Source organism: Plutella xylostella, chromosome 23, assembly GCF_932276165.1.
Source record: "Plutella xylostella chromosome 23, ilPluXylo3.1, whole genome shotgun sequence".
NCBI classification, from domain to species: Eukaryota; Metazoa; Arthropoda; class Insecta; order Lepidoptera; family Plutellidae; genus Plutella; species Plutella xylostella.
The window spans coordinates 11,586,460-11,607,541 of NC_064003.1; the positions used below are offsets into that span (position 1 = coordinate 11,586,460).

Sequence of the window (21,082 nt, forward strand, 5' to 3'; positions counted from 1 at the left end):
AAAGTTAAAAAATTACAACCATCACGACCACTTTGAAATTCCCGTCAGGATGGCGGGCTGTCGTGACGTCATAATCGTTTAATTTCACGGCTCAGAATAATGAGTCCCGTCAGTCGGCAATGTCGGCATAGATTTTTTACCTAATCAAGTAATCACAGAGTACTTTTGTATTTTCAACAAACCAATGTTGTCATGGTAACAAACGAAAAGGGAAGTGTATAAAGTGTGATCAGTGGCTGTTTTGTAATGGTAATAAAGTGTGACCAGTGGCTGTTTTGTAATGGGAGCTCGTAAATAGCTGCTAGTAGCTCTTTTGAAATGGGAGCGCGCAAACCAGAGGACCTTTGTACACAATATTACGCTATTATGGCAATATGAATATAAAGTAATATTTGTATTGTACGTGGGTGGTCTGAAAAGTTTCCGACCTAACATAGATACAAGATTTTTTTTCTTAAAATTTATTTTTATTCTTCTACATAGCCTATAAAACAGTAATTAGGCGGCGCCAAAACACGGATTTAGTGCGCCTAAACTGCGCCAACAGAGCATTGGAAATGTTCATTCGAATGCGTCGTTGGTCTGACGTTAGCAAACGCGGCAGCCAACGCGCGGACAGCCTTCTCATGCCTAAATCTTGATTTAATATTTGATAAACACGTTTTATGGACATTTTCATTGCCTCTGCTATCTCTCTCACTTTAATTCGGCGGTCGTCTAACACCATTTGGAGAACTTTAGCGATGTTATCGCCAGTAGTTACAGTTTTTGGACGTCCCGAACGTTCGTCATCTCCGAAGCTCTTACGGCCACGTTTAAATTCGGCTGCCCAAAATTTTACAGTGGTAAATGACGGTGAAGAGTCCCCGTACACAGAATCAAACTCATCTTTGATTTGCGTAGGGGTATTCCCTTTCAAAAACTAATATTTTTTGACAGCTCGATACTCGATTTTTTCCATTTTCACAGAAATGCTCACATCGACTCACTCAAACGACTGTAAAATAAAAACCACGCGTCAAAAATGGCTGAAACTTTGAAGTGTTGCTGTCAAAAGATGCACAGTTACATTCCTTGACTTTAATTGATGTGTGCTGCCATCTTCACGTTGGGGTCGGAAACTTTTCAGACCACCTACGTATGTAAGTACTTACTGTAACTTTGGTTCTCAGTAAGAGAGACTAGGGTTAGTGGGTCATTCTATTCTATTATCTGTGGGGGTGTAAGAACCTGCACCTGGCTCTCTTGAATGGAACCATTGTGCATATCTCAAAGGTCTAAACCCCCTTATCTAAACTATCGAATAAGAGTATAAAAATATATGCATATTCCCTAATATTTGGGCACACGGCTCTCGACTTTTCAATAGTATTTGCTGTCCTTTTCCGCAGCTGGCCACAGTTTACTCGTTCATACTGCGTAATAAATTTAATGTGTCCAGTTCTTCTGATTACGAGAATTCTTGAATAACTTAATTTAGAAAAAAATAACAACTTTTGAAATATACTAACGACTGCCATTATAACCTAAAAGTAGAAAGAGCAACTTGTGTCATGTTCATGTCATAATACTTACAATACAAATTTAATTTTATTGTGTTGCAATATGAAGCATATTTGAGTGGCTCGTTGACTAGCGAATGGCTGTTTACGCCTCATTACAATAGAACAACTAGTGGCAGCCTATACACTACCAACAAAAAATATAAAAAGTCCTAAACTTTGCAAACAAACAAGCATATCAAACAAGAAGTGGAGAGGTTATAGGAGGCTAGGATCTACTCGTATTGGAAGAATTTTTATGTGATCCATCGTATCTGATCACAACGAGCATCACAAATACTCGGTGACATTAACATTTCTTTGTTTACACTTGACATTTATTTAACTATACGCAAACGCAAAGAAGTTATTATTCTGAGATTGATATATAAAGAATTATGACGTCACATCCGCCCTAAGAAAATGGGTGACGTTTCTCGGAAGTTAGAATTTACCGAAGTTTTTTTGTACTTTTCAACTTCATTTACTTGCTCAAAAATAAATTATAATCAAAAATAATGATAGAGTCGTAGTTATGAAACAACAAAGTTTATTATAAATAATATTTGACCTTTATTTGAACCACTTGCATATTCCCTATTGATCATCTTTTGATAATGTACTCTGTTCGGTGATGTCTTCCATCTCCCAGAACCGCTTGATGTCGTCAAGGTTGTTAATTACGACGTTGCAATGAAACTTACTAACAGTCCCAAATAAGATCCAACCCAGGTGTGTTTGCTGTGCTATGGGCTGCGACTGAACCTCACCCTTAATTATTCCATCCAACATTATCATTGAATATATGTCTGCTCCCAGCAGTAAGTCCACCTCTCGACTTTGATAAAATTCAGGGTCCGCTAATTTTATGTGATTGATATGCGACCATGATGGCTTCGGGAACGACTTGCTTGGTAAATGATTGATTAGATGATTCATGATATATACACCGGTAGTGAAGGAAAACTCACTGTTCAAGGACGTACATTTGATGCCGATGGTACCCTTAGAACTATTATGTTTATCTCCCACACCGACAATAATTCCTTGACATTTCTGCCTCTTTATGCCCAGTTGCTGAGCTGCTCTTTCAGTTATAAGTGATATTTGGGAGCCCTGATCCACCAGAGCCCTCAAGGTATGATCTGATCCATCTACTGACTTAACCTTAACCAAGGCTGTTGCTAAAAGGATTTCATTATTTTCCTTGATTGATAAATTGCTCTTCAATGATGACGTGTTTTGATTATTTTGTTCAGTTTGAATTGCATTTGATGTCATTGACTTTGCTTTACCTTCCTGTAAATGCAAAAGTGTGTTGTGGTTTCCGTTGCAGTTGCGACATCGCGACGACGAAAAACATGTGTTGCCTTTATGATCATATAAGCAGTTTTTGCATAAATTAAATTTCTGTGCTGTTTTTATTCTTGCCTCCGTTGGCATATTCAGGAATGTGTTGCAACGAAAAATCATGTGTTGTTTGTTGCAAAGCGGGCAGTTTGCTGAGTTTGCACTAGAAACGTGTAAAGTTTTATGGCCATAATTATTTGATGAATGATATTTGTTTGATTCGTAACGAGTTTGATATTTAGGTTGAGATTTGCTTGATGAAATTTGCGGATGCGTCGCTTGTGACTTTTTGATGCCCTCTTTTCTCTGCGATGAGAATGATAATGATTCGAGAATGTTAAATTTTATTTCTAAAAATTTTAAGAAGTCCTCCAACACGGGAAGCTCGCGGGAATTGTTTCTTGATTCAATGTAGTCATTGTATGATTGAATATCTAATTTGTTTGATAACAGGTAGACCAACAGTGGATCCCAAGACGAGATATCCACTCCGAGATTCTTGATTGCATTCAGACATTCATTTGATAAGTCATGAAGCTTCTTAATTTGCCCCAGCGACTGCTGCTGCATAGTTTGAAAGCTTAGGAGAGTGCTGATGTGCGAATTAAATATGGCGTTTTTGTTGTTAAACCGATGGTTGAGAATGTCCCAACAAACAGCGTAATTATCCGAACTGATAGGTAGATGTTGTATCAATCGTTCAGCTTCTCCTTTGACCTTGTTCTTCAAAAATTGCATTTTCTGCGCACTTGATATAGATGAATTATTGTGGATAGGTTCCGTAAACAGATCTTTAAATGACACCCACTCGCTGTAGCTGCCTTTATTTATTTATTTATTTATTAAGAAAATTTACAGCGTATACAAAAGTCTTATAAACTATTACATCGTTATTTAGTAAGGCCAATTACAAATTTTCCTTCATAAACAGCATAGTAACAAAGGTGCACACTGTGCAATTTAACAATTTTATTTTATTTCAAATTTAAAATCTTAAATTTAAATATGAGCATAACTGAAAAGCTATACCTACATAATTCAACTTATTGTTTCGAAATACATATAAAAAGCACACATGAGAAGAATAAAGAGATTATAAGTTATAAATATTATAATGTAAAGATGTAATATAATATAATACATAGTTAGGTATAAAATAATTATTATATATAAATAATCACAATTTATTACTACACTACACATATTTATTTTTATTATACTATTATTCATAATTGTGATATGTATATGCATATATACCTACATACACACATACGCACATACTTGCATATACATACAATTAATACTACATAATTTACCTACTTATTTATAAGCAGTACTTACTAGTTCAATTGGCATAATTTATCTTACTGCTTTTCGATCAACTGATTAAGAATCCTGGATTTGAATGAGAATTTGGTATGAAGGAATATGTCGATGTTGCTAAATGTTTTATTATAAGTTCGTGTAAGACGTGTGATGGGTTCATTGGTAGCGTAGTTGGTATGGTGGAATGGCACCTGCAGCAGCGGCGTGTGTCGCGTGCGGCGGCGCGGCGTGCAGTACGCCACGCCGCCCACCAGCTCCGCGCAGTCCACGCGCCCGTGGACGAGGTCGTGCAGGAAGCACATGTCAAGCAACGTACGTCGTTCCTCTAAGGTATTTACGTTATTGATACGGCAACCATCCTTGTAGGAATTAGCGGAGTTACGTAGACGAAAGTTAAGGTGATTTATGAAGACTTTCTGTACCTTTTCAAGCCGTTCTTTGTAGATGGTATAATGTGGAGACCATATGGTGCTAGCATATTCCAAAGTACTGCGTACATATGCGTAATAAACCGATTTGATAGCTCCTATGTTAGTAAATGGTTTGCAAGACCGCAGTACAAACCCGAGATTCCTATATGCTTTGTTAGCAATGTGGTCTATATGCTCAGAGAGAAGAAATTTTGAGTCCAAAATGATACCGAGATCCCGGACGGAGTTGACTCTCTCGATAGTGTTACCATTAAAGGCGTAATTGAAATAGGAGGGCTTAGGTTTTCGAGTGAAACTAATACACATGCATTTTTTGACATTAACTGTTATTTTGTTATTTAGGTAGTAGCGATATAAGGCATCCAGGTCTGCTTCAACAGCTTCATGATCTTGTAGGTTGCGTATTTTGTAAAATATTTTTTTATCATCAGCGTACAATAAATGTTTAGAAGATGTGAAGGCTGTGTCTATATCAAACAGATATGCGTTATAAAACAGAGGGCCCAAGTGTGATCCTTGCGGTACACCAGAAGGTATACCGACAAAGTTGGACCTGAAGCCGCCTAACACTACTGCTTGTGAGCGATTGGTCAGATATGATTTTATCCAGCGTAAAAGGTCTGCCATGAAACTCGGGAACATCCATTCTCGGAGTAGCGTATTCTCTATGCGAAACAGACCATAATTTCTTGTTTATTTGCTTGTTTAACTGATTAAACGTAGCTTCGTGCTTACTAAATGTATTATCATAGGCCTCATTTTCTCCATTCAGCTCTGATTCAATCTCCCAATGAAGAGAGTCAATTGCCATCCATCTCATTTGCAAGGTTTTAATAGTGCTCTCTAATTCCCATTTCTCCGTAATCTCTTCTAAGTCGATGTTTCCGACGGTTCTCAAAAATGCCTTGAAATTGGCTGCTTGCTTGCGAAGCATGTCCTCCGACTTGCTAGATGACGCATAGTCCCGGACGCCAGGACTACGTTTGTCCGGCTGCTGAGCGCCGGCCAGGGCGGCGGGCGCCTGCTCCACCTGATGCTCACGAGCAGCTGGGTTTGGACTTATCGGACGCGATAAAAGTACCTCGTACTGATTTTTTATGGTTGCTTTGATATTCTCATAAACTTGCTTTGTTTTATCAAATTGCGAAGTAGTAAAATAAGAGTGATCCCTATCATACTGACATAACTGAAAGTGATTATTCTGGAATTCGCTCCAGTATTGCTCTAACTGATTTAACTTCTTTTTGAAATAATCAACAGTTTTCCTCTCAGCTCCTGTTTTCTTGAAATTTGATATAAATTGATTAAATACTCCAACAAGTTCTGCTTGATTTGCCAAGAGGGTTTCCATTGTTGCTGACATGATGATGATGATATAATTGCTTGATTGATTGATGTGATATAAAACGGAAAGATCTTACTTGATGTTTGCCGCACTGCTTGATGGCTGCTAGAATCGACTCCTGTCGATCCAAACTCACGCGCTCACTCCTTGATATGATAACAGCTCTCAACGAGACCTGTTGTTGCTGCTGATGATGGGTAAGATACACTCACTCACTGATAGGTTTTTATGATAGTATGATTGATTGCTCTGAATCCACAGTTCCAGTTCACGAACTCACACAACGATTGATATACCGACGCGCGAGGTCCGTTTTGCTCGAAGGACCATTAAGATGTACGGTCTAGGGATCGTACTCTAAAATAGGAGCGAAATGACGAGAGTTGAATACGTTTAAAGATCTATATTGTACTGATATTAATGCTTAAAGTAAATGATAATGAGTACACGGCGGCGATTGATTGTGAACTGATGCACGCGCGGCCGGGCGCGCGTAAACTGCTAACGCAGCAATAAAATGTAGGGCAGTGCCGTACAAAAGTAGTTCCATCCAATTAAAACTTATCATTTTCAGTTAATCAAAATTACTTCAAACTAAATCAAAGACTAAAAACTTAATTTATGAGAGGTCCTGCAGGCTATCAGAGTTGGATCCTGTCCGTGTGGCGCGTGATCCTGGAGGTGTTCCCGCCCCCGCCGGCGCGCGCCCCCGCCGCCCCCGCCCCCGGCGCCGCCCCCGCCCCCGCCCCCGCGCCGCGCCCCCCCGCCGAGCGCGACGCGCTGCTGTGTTGGTGCGCCAAGTTCCTTCACGCACTGCTGCTTGCTCAGGTATATTGTGCCTATATTTAGGGAATGCAATCTCGTCTCGCCGAGATCTCGATCTCGCGAGATCTCGGCCATATTTAACGAGATTGAATCTCGTCAAATTTTGTACGAGATCTCGCGAGATAACGAGATCGAGAAATGCAGCGTGACGACGTGTTTTTCATGCAAAATATGTGTTTTTTGACAAGCCATTTTCAGACAAACTAACTTGACTTTCCGTACCTTGATAACTTCATATTCCACTTTAAACTTATTGTATTTGATTAATACGATCTCACAACATTTATTTCAAACTTGTGAAGTAAAATTTTTGTTTTTATTTATAAACAGTAATGTTTTATTACTCTTAATTATTGAAACTAAAGCAATACTTAATATAGATCATTATTTTGTTACCAATATTGTATGAATTTGAACTTATTAGCTACAGTAGGGACTTATAATAATTAGGTATAGACATAAACAAATGTTATTAGAGTTAGAGACAAAATAATAAGTACTCTGCTGTTGATTTTTAAAAGAAACTTACATTATTTTAATAACTAACAACGAAGTTACTATTTACTTACTTACAAATCATGTCAGTTACTAGTTCCTAATACAAGCATTTGCATAATGTTTTTATTGACATTCTCCCAATCTCGCGAGATCTCGTAATTTGCGAGATCTCGCGAGACTGCGTTTTGAGTCTCGCGAGATCTCGCTAGGTGGAAATCTCGTACGAGATTGCATTCCCTACCTATATTATAGCATAGCCTAGGTATCGTCGGATTCGGCAAGGATGATATTATTATAATTAAACATAGTGTAATTTCTTCAATAAATTAATGAATGAAATGATGGACCGAACTGTACCTGTCGACTAGTAGTGTCTATCTATAATATGTGTGATTCGCCACAGGACCCGAGCAGCCCGGACTATCCCAAGGAAGTGTCGTCGTTGCGGCGCGCGTACCGCTCGCTGCTGCGCGCCGCGCCGCCCGCCGGCCCGCTGCCCTACGCCGAGCTGGCGCGGCTGGACGCGGCGGGGGGCGCGGGGGGCGTGGCGGGGGGCGCGGGGGGTGCCGGGGGGCGCGCCTGGGCCGCCCTGCGCGCCGCCATCGCGGACGAGGACGTGCCGCACTGCCACGTGCTGTACGTCGCCAGGTCAGTTATAAGCACTCATTAATGTTTATTTATTTATTTATTTATAGACACTTTATTGTATACACAATGCAAAGACAAAAACATGGAGACAGAAAAAGTAAGAAGTACACAAATGATTGAAGTATTGTTACTATTTGGCTTATTATTTAACTGTTTCTTACAAATTTTATTGAAAAGCACGTGCAAGTTTTCTTCTAATGAATCTCGTAATATTGATAATAAATTGAATGTTCTCAACCATATCCATAACGTTAGCTCTATTGTATCAATTAACTGTATTTTTTTTTACAATGTACTAGTCTAAATTTATATTTTACTAGCTGTTCCCGCGCGCTTCACTTCGCCTTAAAAAGTATTCCCGTGGGAGTTCCGGGATAAAAAGTAGCCTATGTCCTTTCCCAGAGTCTAGAAAATCTGTATACCAAATTTCATTCTAATCCGTTCAGTAGTTTTGGCGTGAAAGAGTAACAGACAGACAGACAGACACAGTTACTTTCGCATTTATAATATTAGTTAGGATTTTTACTGTCTTTAAGAAATGTTACCACACACTTCAGGGTGGTGTGTTCCCTGTGCGGCGCGTGGAGCCGGGCGGGGCGCTGGGCGCTGGCGGCGGGCATCCTGCGCCGCGCGCCCGCGCCGCACGAGCTGGCCGCGCCCGTGCCCGCTGACCTGGTGCTGCAAGCCACCAACCAGGTACACACACACAGTGCAGCGAGCATAGGATTCGAATCTATACGAAGGGTCACTTTTACCAAACGCTAAACGTATTGAAATCAAATTTTAAATACATTTTGTACTGACAGACGAATGATAGGCTACTAAATACGTTTAGCGTTTGGTGAAACTCCACCTAACATATGGAAAAAAACAAATGTCACTTTTGGAACTAACTTTGCCTTACATTTTGACAGTGGCAGTTGACGATACGCAACGTTAACGGAGGATCGAAACTTGTGCTCACGACTTCATTTCATTTAAGAGTATAGCGCTGTAAAGTACCTTTTGTAACTTTAAAAAACCGTTTAACATATTTATGCAGTAATCGTTGAACGTTGAACGGTGAATCAGAATATCAGAATGAACTCTTTAATATTTTTTCCATTAGGCTTCCTATACCCGTTCAGCGGAATATTACATATTTTCAGTGCTGGATGAGCTGCTTCGAGCTGGAGGAGCGGTTCGAGGCCGAGGCCGGGAGGGCGGGAGCGGGGGTGGGGGCGCGGGGGGCGGGGGAGGTCGGGGCGCAGACGGTGGCGGGGGCGCTGCTGCCGGGCGCGGGCGAGTGGGCGGCGGCGCGCGCGGCGCTCGCCTCCCCGAGGCAACTAGACGAGATGTTCCACGAGCTACAAGCACACAAACACGTAATACATTATTACTTAATACTTACGTCGTAACAGATGCGCCCTGTTTGGATCCTCTGTGCTTACTGGCATCACCTTATTTTTGGCCCAACTCTTTACCATGCGATAACAAGTCTGCCACTAATCATCATCTGCTCTTAATCGTCTATTTCTGGACATAGGTCTCCCAAGGAGCGCTTCGAGAACTCGAATTTACGAGTCAAACAACCTCCATCCATACGTACAATCGTACATACGTACAATATACAGTCATGTTGTAGTAATATTTTGTAGTGATTAACTTTATTAATGTCTCTAGCTCTCACGCTCCGTTCTTCTCCGTAGACTAAGAACCTACCGAAATAGAAATTATCAGACTTAAGTTAATAATTGAATCACTAATTGCAAAAAGTAACTGAATATTCTCCTCTGACATGATGACACAATTGATTAACAATCATTAAAAATAATTAACAATCATTAAAGATTATTAACAATTCCTAAGGTTTTCTTCATAAGATATAGGCCAAAGGGTAGTGATTGATATCTATTTGCCGGATCCACACCAAATGATCCAACGCGTGCGCCAATAAGGAATCTTAAATACAAAATGCCTTGCTGCGCACTATCTGGTCGCGTTGAATCGTCTGGTGTGGATCGGCTATTAATGATGATGTTTTAACTACTGAACAGTACCGACCAGACGTTGTGTTGTGTTGCAGTGGGCCGAGGGCGGGTGGGAGGCGGCGCGCTACCACGAGGAGGCGTGTGCGGCCGTGGCGCGTCTGTGGCGCGGCTCGGGGGGCGCGGGGGCCGGGGCGGGAGGCGCGGGGGTCGCGAGTGTCGCGGGGGGCGGGGGCGCCGCGCGCGCCGCGCTGCTCGCGCCGCTGCACCCGCTCAACTACGAGCTCGCCGCGCGTCAGTACACACTACATTCGCAGTCAACTTTAAAATCAATCAATCTTGAGCACATGCTACTAAGAAACTCCATGCTACTAATTCAAACTGTATTTTTTTAAAGCGACTTAAAGTTCAGAATTTAATTAGAAGGCCGAAGCGGCTGTTTTAAATCAAACATTTAAGTACTCTGCGAAAAATACTTGACAAAATTAAATACGTATGCGTTTCAGTGGGCGGGCAGGCGCCGCTGTGGAGCGTGGCGCCGGGGGCTGGGGCGGGGGCGGGGGGGGCGGCGCGCTGCGCGGTGTGGGCACTGGGCCGCGCGCTGCCCGCCCTGCGCGCCGCCGCACACGACAACTGGGCACCTGCAAGTGAGTCACGATCACGATATACATATAAAATTCAAATTATGAAACTAAATAAATATGATACTGACACCATGTTTGATTTACGAAGTATCTTTTGGGACTACGAAAGCTTTTTTCATTCGACCATTATATAGAAAGCCAGATAAGGCCAGACTGTGCGTCTTTATTATGTATCTGTTCAAGTGAATCAAGGGTAAAGTGGAGCTGTCAAAACAGGCCCATTATATTGCGATGCGACAGAAATAAAAACAAATGACTAATATATTTATATTATGTTTATTTATACAGGGTGTCCCAAAAGTCAACGTCATCCCTTAAAGGCCTGATAGATCAGCTCATGAGAGGCCAGAATATCACAATATGACCTTAGTAAAAACTCGATGATTTTCGAGATATTGACACTTTTATAAATTTGCTGAAAATCGACACCTTGGATCAGTTTTTTGCGTGCCGCCGGTAAAAAATCCATATTGTTAGAATTTGTTTGGTGTTGCATCACCCTGTATAGCCCTGCTATTGATCGCAGTCAAAAAAAATATCGAGTAATCCTGTATGTTTAAAAAAAACACGGTTTTCAAAGTCATAAAAGGTAATCGTATTTTTTTATAAACAACTTTGACTCTACATACTGTAAAAAAAATATACCACGCAAACCTGGCACCTTATTTGAAAAGATTGCTCATTTAATGCAGTTTTCAAAATGGTATGAAACGTTGCTATAGTTTGAATTAACAAAAAAGTTATTGCTATTTTAGTACAAAACGACCTCGATGTAAAATTGTTTGAAGGAAATTTATCTGACTGAATTTATTAAGGGTAAGTCATGTTGGAATGAGTAAAAGTAAAATAGGTGGTGGGGTCAGCCGTGGCAACATAGATGAAAAAACTTACCAAACTCTTATAAAACATATTTTGCGTTTTTTACACCATATTTAAAAAAAAAACAAACATTTATTGACTTTTATTTTTATTTCTCAAAATTATAACACCACCTTATTATAGTACATAATCAGCAAAAAATAATACTCATTAATGGTCATAATCATAATTTTGAGAGTTTAGTTTTGTTTAACAATAACTTTAAAATAAATAACAAGTAATTAGAAGTAATGTTAATGACAAACTGATCTGTCCCTTTTTTGAATACTGTGGGTGTACACTGTACAATGTACATGTGTAAGCGTTTTACTTGTACAATATCACACATTAGCACTACTCAGGAATGTCGTTACCATGCGCTACATTTATGGGGAATGTGGAGTTGCTATAGTCCACTTTTTTCGAGAAAGATACTCAAAATGCGTTTTTTTTATTAACTGTGACAACGTTGTCTCTTTTCCCACTCCCGCCAAACACCACCTATTTTACTTTTACTCATTCCAACATGACTTACCCTTAATAAATTCAGTCAGATAAATTTCCTTCAAACAATTTTACATCAAGGTCATTTGTACTAAAATAGCAATAACTTTTTTGTTAATTCAAACAATAGCAACGTTTCATACCATTTTGAAAACTGCATTAAATGAGCAATCTTTTTAAATAAGGTTTTTTTTAAACATACAGCATTACTCGATATTTTTTTGACTGCGATCTATGGCAGGGCTTTACAGGGTGATGCAACACCAAACAAATTCTATTAATATGGATTTTTGTACCGGCGGCACGCAAAAAACTGATCCAAGGTGTCGATTTTCAGCAAATTTATAAAAGTGTCAATATCTCGAAAATTATCGAGTTTTTACTAAGGTCATATTGTGATATTCTGGCCTCTCATGAGCTGACCTATCAGCCCTTTAAGGGATGACGTTGACTTTTGGGACACCCTGTATATTCATAACTTATATGTAGGTACGTATTTTATATTATACAGGGTGTTAACTAGAATGCGTTTGAGCGGGAAATGGGGGTTAGTATTAGTCTAACCAAGCACGTTTCTAAGAAAAAAAACATCAGAATCTCGAATATTTATGTTTAAAGTCTAAAGTAAAGTGGAAAGTTTTACCTTAATCAAAAACATGGTCACCCTACACAAACACATAACCAATGAGACATTCGATTGCAAAAGAACACACACTGTAAGTTTGTTATCAACTTCACTTTTCATAATTTATTTGATGTAACTATGATTGTAATTAATTACACAGTAGGTAATTATTAAATAAAATTGAAATTATTCATGGTGATTAATGACATACTAATCAACAATTAAACAGCTGATTGTCATAAAGTTTGATAGATCGTACAGAATATAATTTATGACTTTCTAGGAGCTCAGAACAATAATTAAACCTTTTTACTCAGAATAAGGTAAGCGTTTAGTATTCACCCTTGATACTCACCACATTTTATTTTTCTTTTATTACCTAAAGATGCGTACAGACCGGCCCAACGAACGCCCACCGATGGACATTTATCATACATAATACAGGGGCAGATTGAGCAACGAAGGTCAACAAAACCCGTTCGTTGGCGTTCGTTTGGCCGGTCTGTATGCAGCTAAAGATAAAAGACCACAATGCATAACAGGATGATAACAGGGTCTACTTCAATGACGAATTGGTTTACTTACACTCGCTCATCTCGATTTGTGTTGTGTACTTGCGATTGAGACGTCTTTGATGACGAATAGTACGGAAATCCTCATAATAAGTATGGCCTCACTTTAAATACCAGTAGAATAATAACAATCTTGCGTATCATAACCATCGAGTATTTATGATAGTCATTACCTTCTCTGTGGATCTAGTCTGTCAGTCAGTCATTGTTGTTTACTTGTTTACAATCATTTTTTACAATTATTACCTAAAAGGGAAAAGGTACCTACAATTCTATCTTTTGATTACCAAGCCTTGTTCCTCATTTCGTTTTATGTTGTGCTGTGCTGTGAATACGTGTGACCTATGTTATGAAGCATAAAATGAAAATGTTCTGTATTCATAAAAGATAATTGTGTATCAATAAAGTGATACTTATGGAGTAAAATGAAATGTCTACAATGGATTGGGTACTTTGAGTACCCAAAATCTCGGTAGGTACCTTGACGATGTGGCTCCACGAGTGTGGTGCAGATGCACGCATACTTTTTTATTGACCTTGGCTTTGAATTGTTTGGCCTTGATCTTGGCTTTCAAGTTCATGGTCATTCTGTCAAACGTACCTAAACCTGAATAGGGTGACTATGAAATTTTAAAATGTACTAAATAAAACTGTTTTATGTTGGTCAGCTGAAAGCAAATAAAATACGTTTTTTAATGTCTTATCGTGTTCAGTATCATCAGCTGTATCTACCATTTCCCGCTCCAACGCAATTAAGTTAACACCCTGTATTTGGTAATGATTATTAAGTGACTTGTTTTAACTTTGTAGTATTAGTGTTGTTTTCTTTTTGCACACCTTATAATAAAATTTTCTTGCACCTCCTGTGGGTTGACTGGTAGAAAATGCTTGTAACATGTCTACCCTTTGTACACTTATTTTTATATTTGTGCAATAAAGGATTAAATACATAATAATAATATGTATGTTTGCAGGTGCGGAGCGCGTGTCTCGCGTGCTGCGCCGCGCGATGGCGGGGGGCGCGGGGGGCGCGCTGCTGTGGGCGCTGCGGCTGGAGGCGGCGGCGCGGGGGGCGGGGGCGGTGGGGGCGCGGGGGGCGGGGGTCGTGGCCGGCGCCGTGCAGGCCGAGCCGCTCGCCAAGTGGCTGCTGGTGCGGGGGGCACAGCTGGCGGGAGGCGCGGGGGGCGGCGCGGGGGACGCGGGGGGCGCGGGGGACCTGCACGACCTGTTGCTGCTGCGCGCGCTGCGCCTGCGCACGCTGGTCGACGAGCTGCCGCAGTGACCCCCCACTCCCGCCCCCGCATGGAAGAGTGACTAGTTAGATAAAAAGTTAGGAAAATGTATAACTTTCGCAAAGTCTATGTACTTACAGTACTTAGGCGCCTGGTAGCGAAGTTACATATTCACGGCTAAATTGCCGATGTGTTTTTGCAATAAATAAATATTTTCTCTTTATTATTTATTTAAAATATAGGTATTTTGTTCCCTAATGTAGAAGAGAATAGAATATTGCTTTATTGAACACCACATAAATCAGACAATCAAAAAAACATAATTATAGACTAGAACTAATGTACAATAGGCGGCATTATCACTGAGAGAGAGAGAGAAACAGATCGTTCTCTAATGTACCTATTTTATTTAGCGCGAATTACTCATGTATTGTGTTGTGTTCAAGAATGTTTGTGGAAAGAAGAAGTACATGATAAATCTAAAGATACATTATAATTTAGTACCTACCTACGTAATGTAAAGATATTTATATAATAATATACTTACCTAATATAATTCTATGACTTAGTTAAGTAAAATCTGAATTAGTTATAAGTTGTTATTAATAAGAAAATAAAGTTTTTTAGTGTTATCATAATTCATTGCGTATTATTTCCATTGAGTAGAAACCTCATGGAAGTAATAATACAACAGGAATGCGCACTGCACCAAAAAAACGAGCCGACAGAGATAGTCAGCACGGAGCCCTCCATCTCTTTCTATTTTTGGTGACCACCATTTTAGGTAATTCATGAGACATCATGTCATCATCATCTTCTAATCTATCATGTCGCGAATAGGTGTCGATGGTCTCAAAGTCACCTATTATTCGAACAATTCGATGTACAGGTAAGTAAATAACTGACAATGATAAAAAGTCTTAGCAAAATCGCACTCTTTATTGTCAGGACTTTATAGTCGACTGTAACGATAATAAACACTTGCGATGAATCGTGATTTATCATCGGGTTTAAAATGATGAAAATTTGTGGAAATTACTTGGAACCACCTTTGCTATGTTTCTTCATTGGAAGGAAAGCTGAAATTTGGGAATATATAATTTTAAGTTAATAAAATTAAGTTGGCTGTAGTGTTGACAAGAAAGTGTCAAAACAGGTTAACATTAAACGCAACTATGTACCTAAAACGTGTTTACTCTGTGGGTGTTCCGTTTACATAGTCCAGTTGATGAAAATCATAAGATTTCAAAAAAAATATCTCAACCTAAGTGCTTCCGCCGGTTTTAAGCTTGATAAGTTATCTTATAATACTCATATATATCATAACTCTTTACCAGCCTTATAAGATAACAGCCACAATAATACCTAATGATACTTAGGTATAAAATAAAACAAAAAGTTGAATGAAACAGGTCCTAATTAATGGAAAGTGATTCAAAAGTACGAATGAATGGTAACCATAACGTCTCTCACAACAGTATAAACGTCATCCGTCATCTTGACAACTTCGGTCTTGTCGTAAAGTATTTAGAAAAACTACCAATATTTTTTATGAAATTATTATTCATACAAATACCAAATATTTCATTAAAATTACATGTTTATAATGATTTATTATAAATTTGTTTTTGAAAATGATATGATATACAGTAGACTATGAGTTAATTTAATATTTTTTTTGCATTGCTCTCTTCGTACAAAATCTACTAAAGTTTACACAACTAAATCCTGGCAATTGTTAGAAAGAGAGGAAGGGCTCTGTGGTAACCCTCTCTATCGGCTCGCGGCCTCTTTCACTTCAAATATAAATCTTAAGATGAATTCGTTAGGTCTATTTTTGTTTGCATCATTTTGGTGAGTGCGCATTCCTGTTGTATTATTACTTCCATGAGAAACCTACATAAAATTTAGGTACTTCAGGTAGGTAGGTAAGTCAAAGTCAAAGTCAAATATTTTTATTCATCGTAAAAATATAAAATTTTCTGATGAACGTAAATTTTTAAAAATTACTCTTCGTTCGGATAAGGGGGGGCTCTTTCTGGTATGTAGGTCATTGATAAGTAAGTACTTATGTTCCTTTCACATAATATTGTAATTTTTTACCGAATCTGTGATACCGATAGATAATTTTTAACACTACCACGAACAATGAAGCGTCCATAGTCGAGCTGGCTTCAGTGATCGTAACTGATCACTGAGGTTAAGCAACAACTGGATATGGGTGACCGATTTTAAGTGGTTCTTTTCTGGACGCTTCGGTGGGTCCCGCTTGCTGCTTCGGCAGCAGTCGTTAAGCCTAGTCAGAGGTCTTCGGGCAGCTTGAAAACATCTGACAGTCGGATTGCCCTTACCCGACAACTTCAGTGCATTGTACTCATTCAAAAACGACGATACGGCTCGTGACCTATCACGTGAGTACAGAAATGTACAGCGATTCTCTGACTACTCTTTCAGGGATTACAGTCGTGAGCATATTATTATGTGAAAAGGCTTGGTTGAGTTATGATCGGATCGATGGTAGTAGAAACTAGAAGCATCGTTTATTGATATAAATACAAAGATTAATGACAAGAAAGAACTCTTAATATCGATATACAGATACCGGGATAGTGAAATCTATTGATAACTGTTTACAACCTGAAGATACCACCCACCAAGAAAGTACCTAAGTTCTTCATTACCACCCCCACCATGAGGTCAAGGGGGTACCACAAGATGCATTGACTTGATAACAAGCTGATAAGGGCCTACATGTAACTTGCGTGCTATAAGATCGGGTCGGTATTTACAATTTAAATTTTACAGTTACTTTACAATGCAATTATGATAAGCTAAGATCTTCATCTTCACTGCTGATGTCTGCATTGTCTCTGGCACCGCTGAAGTGGCAAGCGATAGGCACGATGTCGCTCCGCTCGTGAGTGTCGCCGCTGGCATCCTGTCACCGGTGCACTGGACCGCTGCTGCTGGGGCTGCTGACTCCGGTTACCTTGACCCGTAGCGAGCCTTGCTGTGATGTGATGTCTGGTGCCCCTAAGTGCTTAATATTCTAGTCTATGGTCATGGTCAGAGACATTTGAGTCTATAGTTTCTAGCGCCTGCTCAAAAAGTGGCTCTACTCTACTACATGCACGAACAATGAGGTTATGAAAAAAACTGTTGATCAACTGTTCTCTCTCCTTAGGTCTCCTTATTAGGTTAGGTCTCCTTCTCTACTTAGGTAAGTACTTAGCTAAATAAAAAGAAAAATAGGAAATAGGTAATAGTTAGGTACCAACAATTTATTTAACAGCCACACACACGAAAGAAAAGAACACAATACTAGTTGATGTTAGAGCGCTGGAACCAGAGCCGGCTGCGACGCGCCGTGTGTCGTTCCCCACCGCCCCCGAGCCCCCCGCGGCCCCCGCAGCCCCCGCGGCCGGCGCCGCCGCGCTGTCGGGGGCCGCGGGGAGTGTGAGGTTGGCTCGCTGGTCCTGGCGGCGCCGGGGCGCGGGGGGGCGCGCGCGGGGCGCGGGGCGCGGGGGCGGCGGCTCCTCTGCCACGGCGTACTGCGCCGCGTTGTCCCCGTAGTCCCCGGCGCGGAAGTCGGCGCGGCCCGGCTCCCAGTCGAACACGGGGCGCGGCGGCGTGAGAGGCGCGGGCGGGGGCGGCGGGGAGCGCGCGGGGGGGGCGCGGGGCCGCGTGGCCAGCGTGGCGGCGGCGCTGCTGGCGGGGCTCGCGGCGGCCGCGGGGGCGGGGGGAGTGGGGGCGGGGTCGCCCGCGCGGCGGGCGGCGGGCGGCGTGTCCTGCTCGCCGGTGTCCGGGTCCACTGCGGGCGCGGGGCCGGCGCGTGTGGGGACGAGCGCCGGCTCGCGGGGGGTGATGTCCGGCTCGCTGGGGGCGGGGTCCGGCTCGCTGGGGGCGGGGGCCGTGTGGTGCGGCGACTCTGCAGGCGGCTCGTCAGCACTGTCCTCGTCCAGCTCCAGCCGACGTTCTGTGCACACGTTTGCGCAGTCACCTCTGAAATCATCAATCGTATTAAAGTAGTTAGTGTTGTATTTATTAGTCTTCTTACTATGTATATGTATCAGTATTTTACTAGAACCACTTAGTTAGGTACCGTCCGCAGGCGCGCAGGGCGTGCGCGCAATGCACGAAGTGTCGCCAACTCGCCACGCGCGCCGCCCAGTGCACGCGGCCGCACGACCCCGCCCCCCGCGCCCCCCGCGCCCCCGCCCCCGCCCCCGGCGCCGGCAGCGAGCGCGCCAGCACGCCGCACAGCTTGCCGCCGCACACCACGCCCGTGCCGATGTCGCTCTGCCGATTTAAACATTCAATTAATGCCTTCATATTCAAACCTTTCATATTTCATTTAGAACAATAATATTTCTATCACGATAAAATATTTTTAACAGAATAAGTATAAACACGTTAACTAATACTTACTGAAATTTTAAAAAACTTACATCGCACATCTCAGGACCGGTGAGACAGAAGACACGGTCCCGCTCGAGGTCGCTGGGGGCGGCGCCGCAGTCGGCCGGGGGCGCCAACGTCGCATCCACGATGCGCAGCCGCCCCCCGAGCAGCCGCACCGCGTGGCACACCGCCCCCGCCCCCCGCGCGCCGCACTCGCCCGCCTCCATCGCCATGAGGATGGTCCGCGCGCGCGCCGCCTCCGCGAAGGGACGCTCCAGCTCCAGCAGCGCCAGGTCCGCGCCGCCGAGCACGCGCAGCACGCGGCGCCGCGCCCCCGCGCCCCCCGCGCCGCCCCCCGCGCTCGCCCACAGCGCGCCCGCCCCGCGCGTGCACGCCGCCGCCGTCAGCGCCGTGGAGCGCGACACCAGCGACCCCGCGCAGCGCCGCCCGCCCGCGCCCCGCACCACCACCATGAAGGGCGCGCTGTCCCCGTCCCCCGCCTCGTCCCCCGCCTCGCCCCCCGCGCCCCCCGCCGCCGCCAGCAGCAGCGCCGGCAGCAGCACCGCCCACCGCCTCATGCGCGCGCCGCCACCATCATACACACGCACCGCCTCGATCCCCGCACTAAGTAACTGCACAATTCATACACTCCCTGATAAATCACATCAGTAACCACACTGTACTGTTCTATTTTGATTTCATCGTAATAAAAATACCACTATTTATAATTTTGAAGGATAACAGAATCAGAATATTTGAAGCGTCAACATTTTTCTTTAGGACCATAGACTAGAAGGATAACCATAACTGGAGATTTAGGACTTCTTTGTAAAAATTTGTTCATGGTCTATGCAAACTATTGCAAACTGATGCAAACTCAGTTGTAACGTAGCGCCTTAGGGGCGGCTAGCTCAGGGGGTGCTACGCTAACATAAATGAACTTAGGGCCACTTGCAGAAACATATTAAATCTAGATTTAGTGTTAAATCTCGATTTAGTGTCAAATTTTATATGGACTGACGTTTCTTAAATCGAGATTTGACACTAAATCTAGATTTAAATGTTTGTGCAAGTGGCCCCTAATGACTGATCATTTGGGTTACCTATCTGAGTGGAGTTTGAATTGAAACAACTGATTTGGTTTTACGAATACAACGAGGATAAAATCTTTGACTTTTATTTATATATAATGCTTAACCAACAACACGATATAATTACAACATACGGCCCAGACTATGAATACGACCAAGAACCGATAATCTAGTTTTATTGACAATTCTGATGCGACTCTTTATGCTTTTAAATGCTTTTGGATATGACAATTATGCTTGCGGCTGAAGGCCCTTTTACAGAGAGGTTGAGGAAGCAGGGGTGGAATAAACGTGGTACAGAATCCGGCAGTTCCTTTGGGTTCTGGGAGCGACGCGATCGATCGAACCGCAACCAGACTTAGTAGAAGTGCCAGGTCTTTCGAGAACTCCGTAGTTCCACCAGGCTCTTGCAAACGTGTGCGGGGGAAGACCACAACGCAAGCTTGAGGAAGGCAGACTTACTGAGCCGGTCTATGTCTTAGCGCACTAGACCTCCGGAAGCGACGCGGTCGACCGAACCGCAACCAGAGCTAGGTGTGAGCACTAAGACGACCCCACGAGTATTGCCTTTCTGTCCGCGCGTGCGCCCTTTTATATGCGGCTTCTGTAGTGGGGAGTGGCGGCACGCGGCGGCGGCGAATCTTGTTTACTTCAGTGGCAGTGGAATCTTCCATGACGTCATCGAGTGGCGGCAGCGGCGGCGGCGGATGTTGTTTACTTGCTCGCGGCCGTGGAATTTTCCGTGACGTCGCGCTGTCTTCTTGTTTCTATGGTGCGCGGGCGTCACATTCTCCCCCTTCTTATGGAGATTTTTACCTGTAAAAATCACCGTCTAAGTACATGTTGTATACTCTGAAATCCTTTTGTGGTTTTGTCCCTCAAAACTTGCGAAACTTAACTATCTTCATACTTTTAAGTGCTACTTAGAAAAACTAATTTACTAACTATTCCAAGCATAGTAGTCCTATACCTATATAAGCGACTATTTTACTAACTATTTTGAAAATAGTAGTCCTTTCTGCCTTTGACTTTGAGTGAAAACAGAACAAAACATCCCTTCACCTAAAATATGACAAACAAAATAACGACTAAAAAAAATGCAGCACCTTTGCTACAACAAAAAAAAATGAATTTTTGTGCTTTACTGCGACTTCCTTGTATATTTTGGGAGTCTGACCATCCCCTTTCTGGGTTCCCCCTTCTTTTTTTTCCCACTTCTCTTCT

General features: G+C 42.4%; 2 protein-coding genes across 2 annotated transcripts in view; one reads left to right on the plus strand and one right to left on the minus strand.

Annotated features, from left to right (window-relative positions):
- LOC119692612 (elastin) overlaps positions 1–15,001 on the plus strand; it is a 39,853-nt gene extending 24,852 nt beyond the window's left edge. Inside the window, exons 7-13 of the mRNA XM_048629636.1 lie at positions 6,631–6,821; positions 7,720–7,964; positions 8,522–8,660; positions 9,113–9,328; positions 10,030–10,225; positions 10,438–10,578; positions 14,109–15,001. Coding sequence (XP_048485593.1) covers positions 6,631–6,821; positions 7,720–7,964; positions 8,522–8,660; positions 9,113–9,328; positions 10,030–10,225; positions 10,438–10,578; positions 14,109–14,416 — 1,436 coding nt within the window. The 3' untranslated portion in view covers positions 14,417–15,001. The remainder of the gene's footprint in view (positions 1–6,630; positions 6,822–7,719; positions 7,965–8,521; positions 8,661–9,112; positions 9,329–10,029; positions 10,226–10,437; positions 10,579–14,108) is intronic.
- Positions 15,002–17,622: 2,621 nt separating this feature from the next.
- On the minus strand, positions 17,623–19,566 carry LOC119692613 (guanine nucleotide-binding protein G(s) subunit alpha isoforms XLas). Its single transcript, XM_048629513.1, has 3 exons — positions 18,815–19,566; positions 18,469–18,665; positions 17,623–18,368 (listed from the first exon to the last, which is right to left on the minus strand). The coding sequence occupies exons 1-3, from the start codon at positions 19,343–19,345 to the stop codon at positions 17,648–17,650; spliced, it is 1,449 nt and encodes a 482-aa protein (XP_048485470.1). The 5' UTR covers positions 19,346–19,566; the 3' UTR covers positions 17,623–17,647.
- Positions 19,567–21,082: the final 1,516 nt, after the last annotated feature.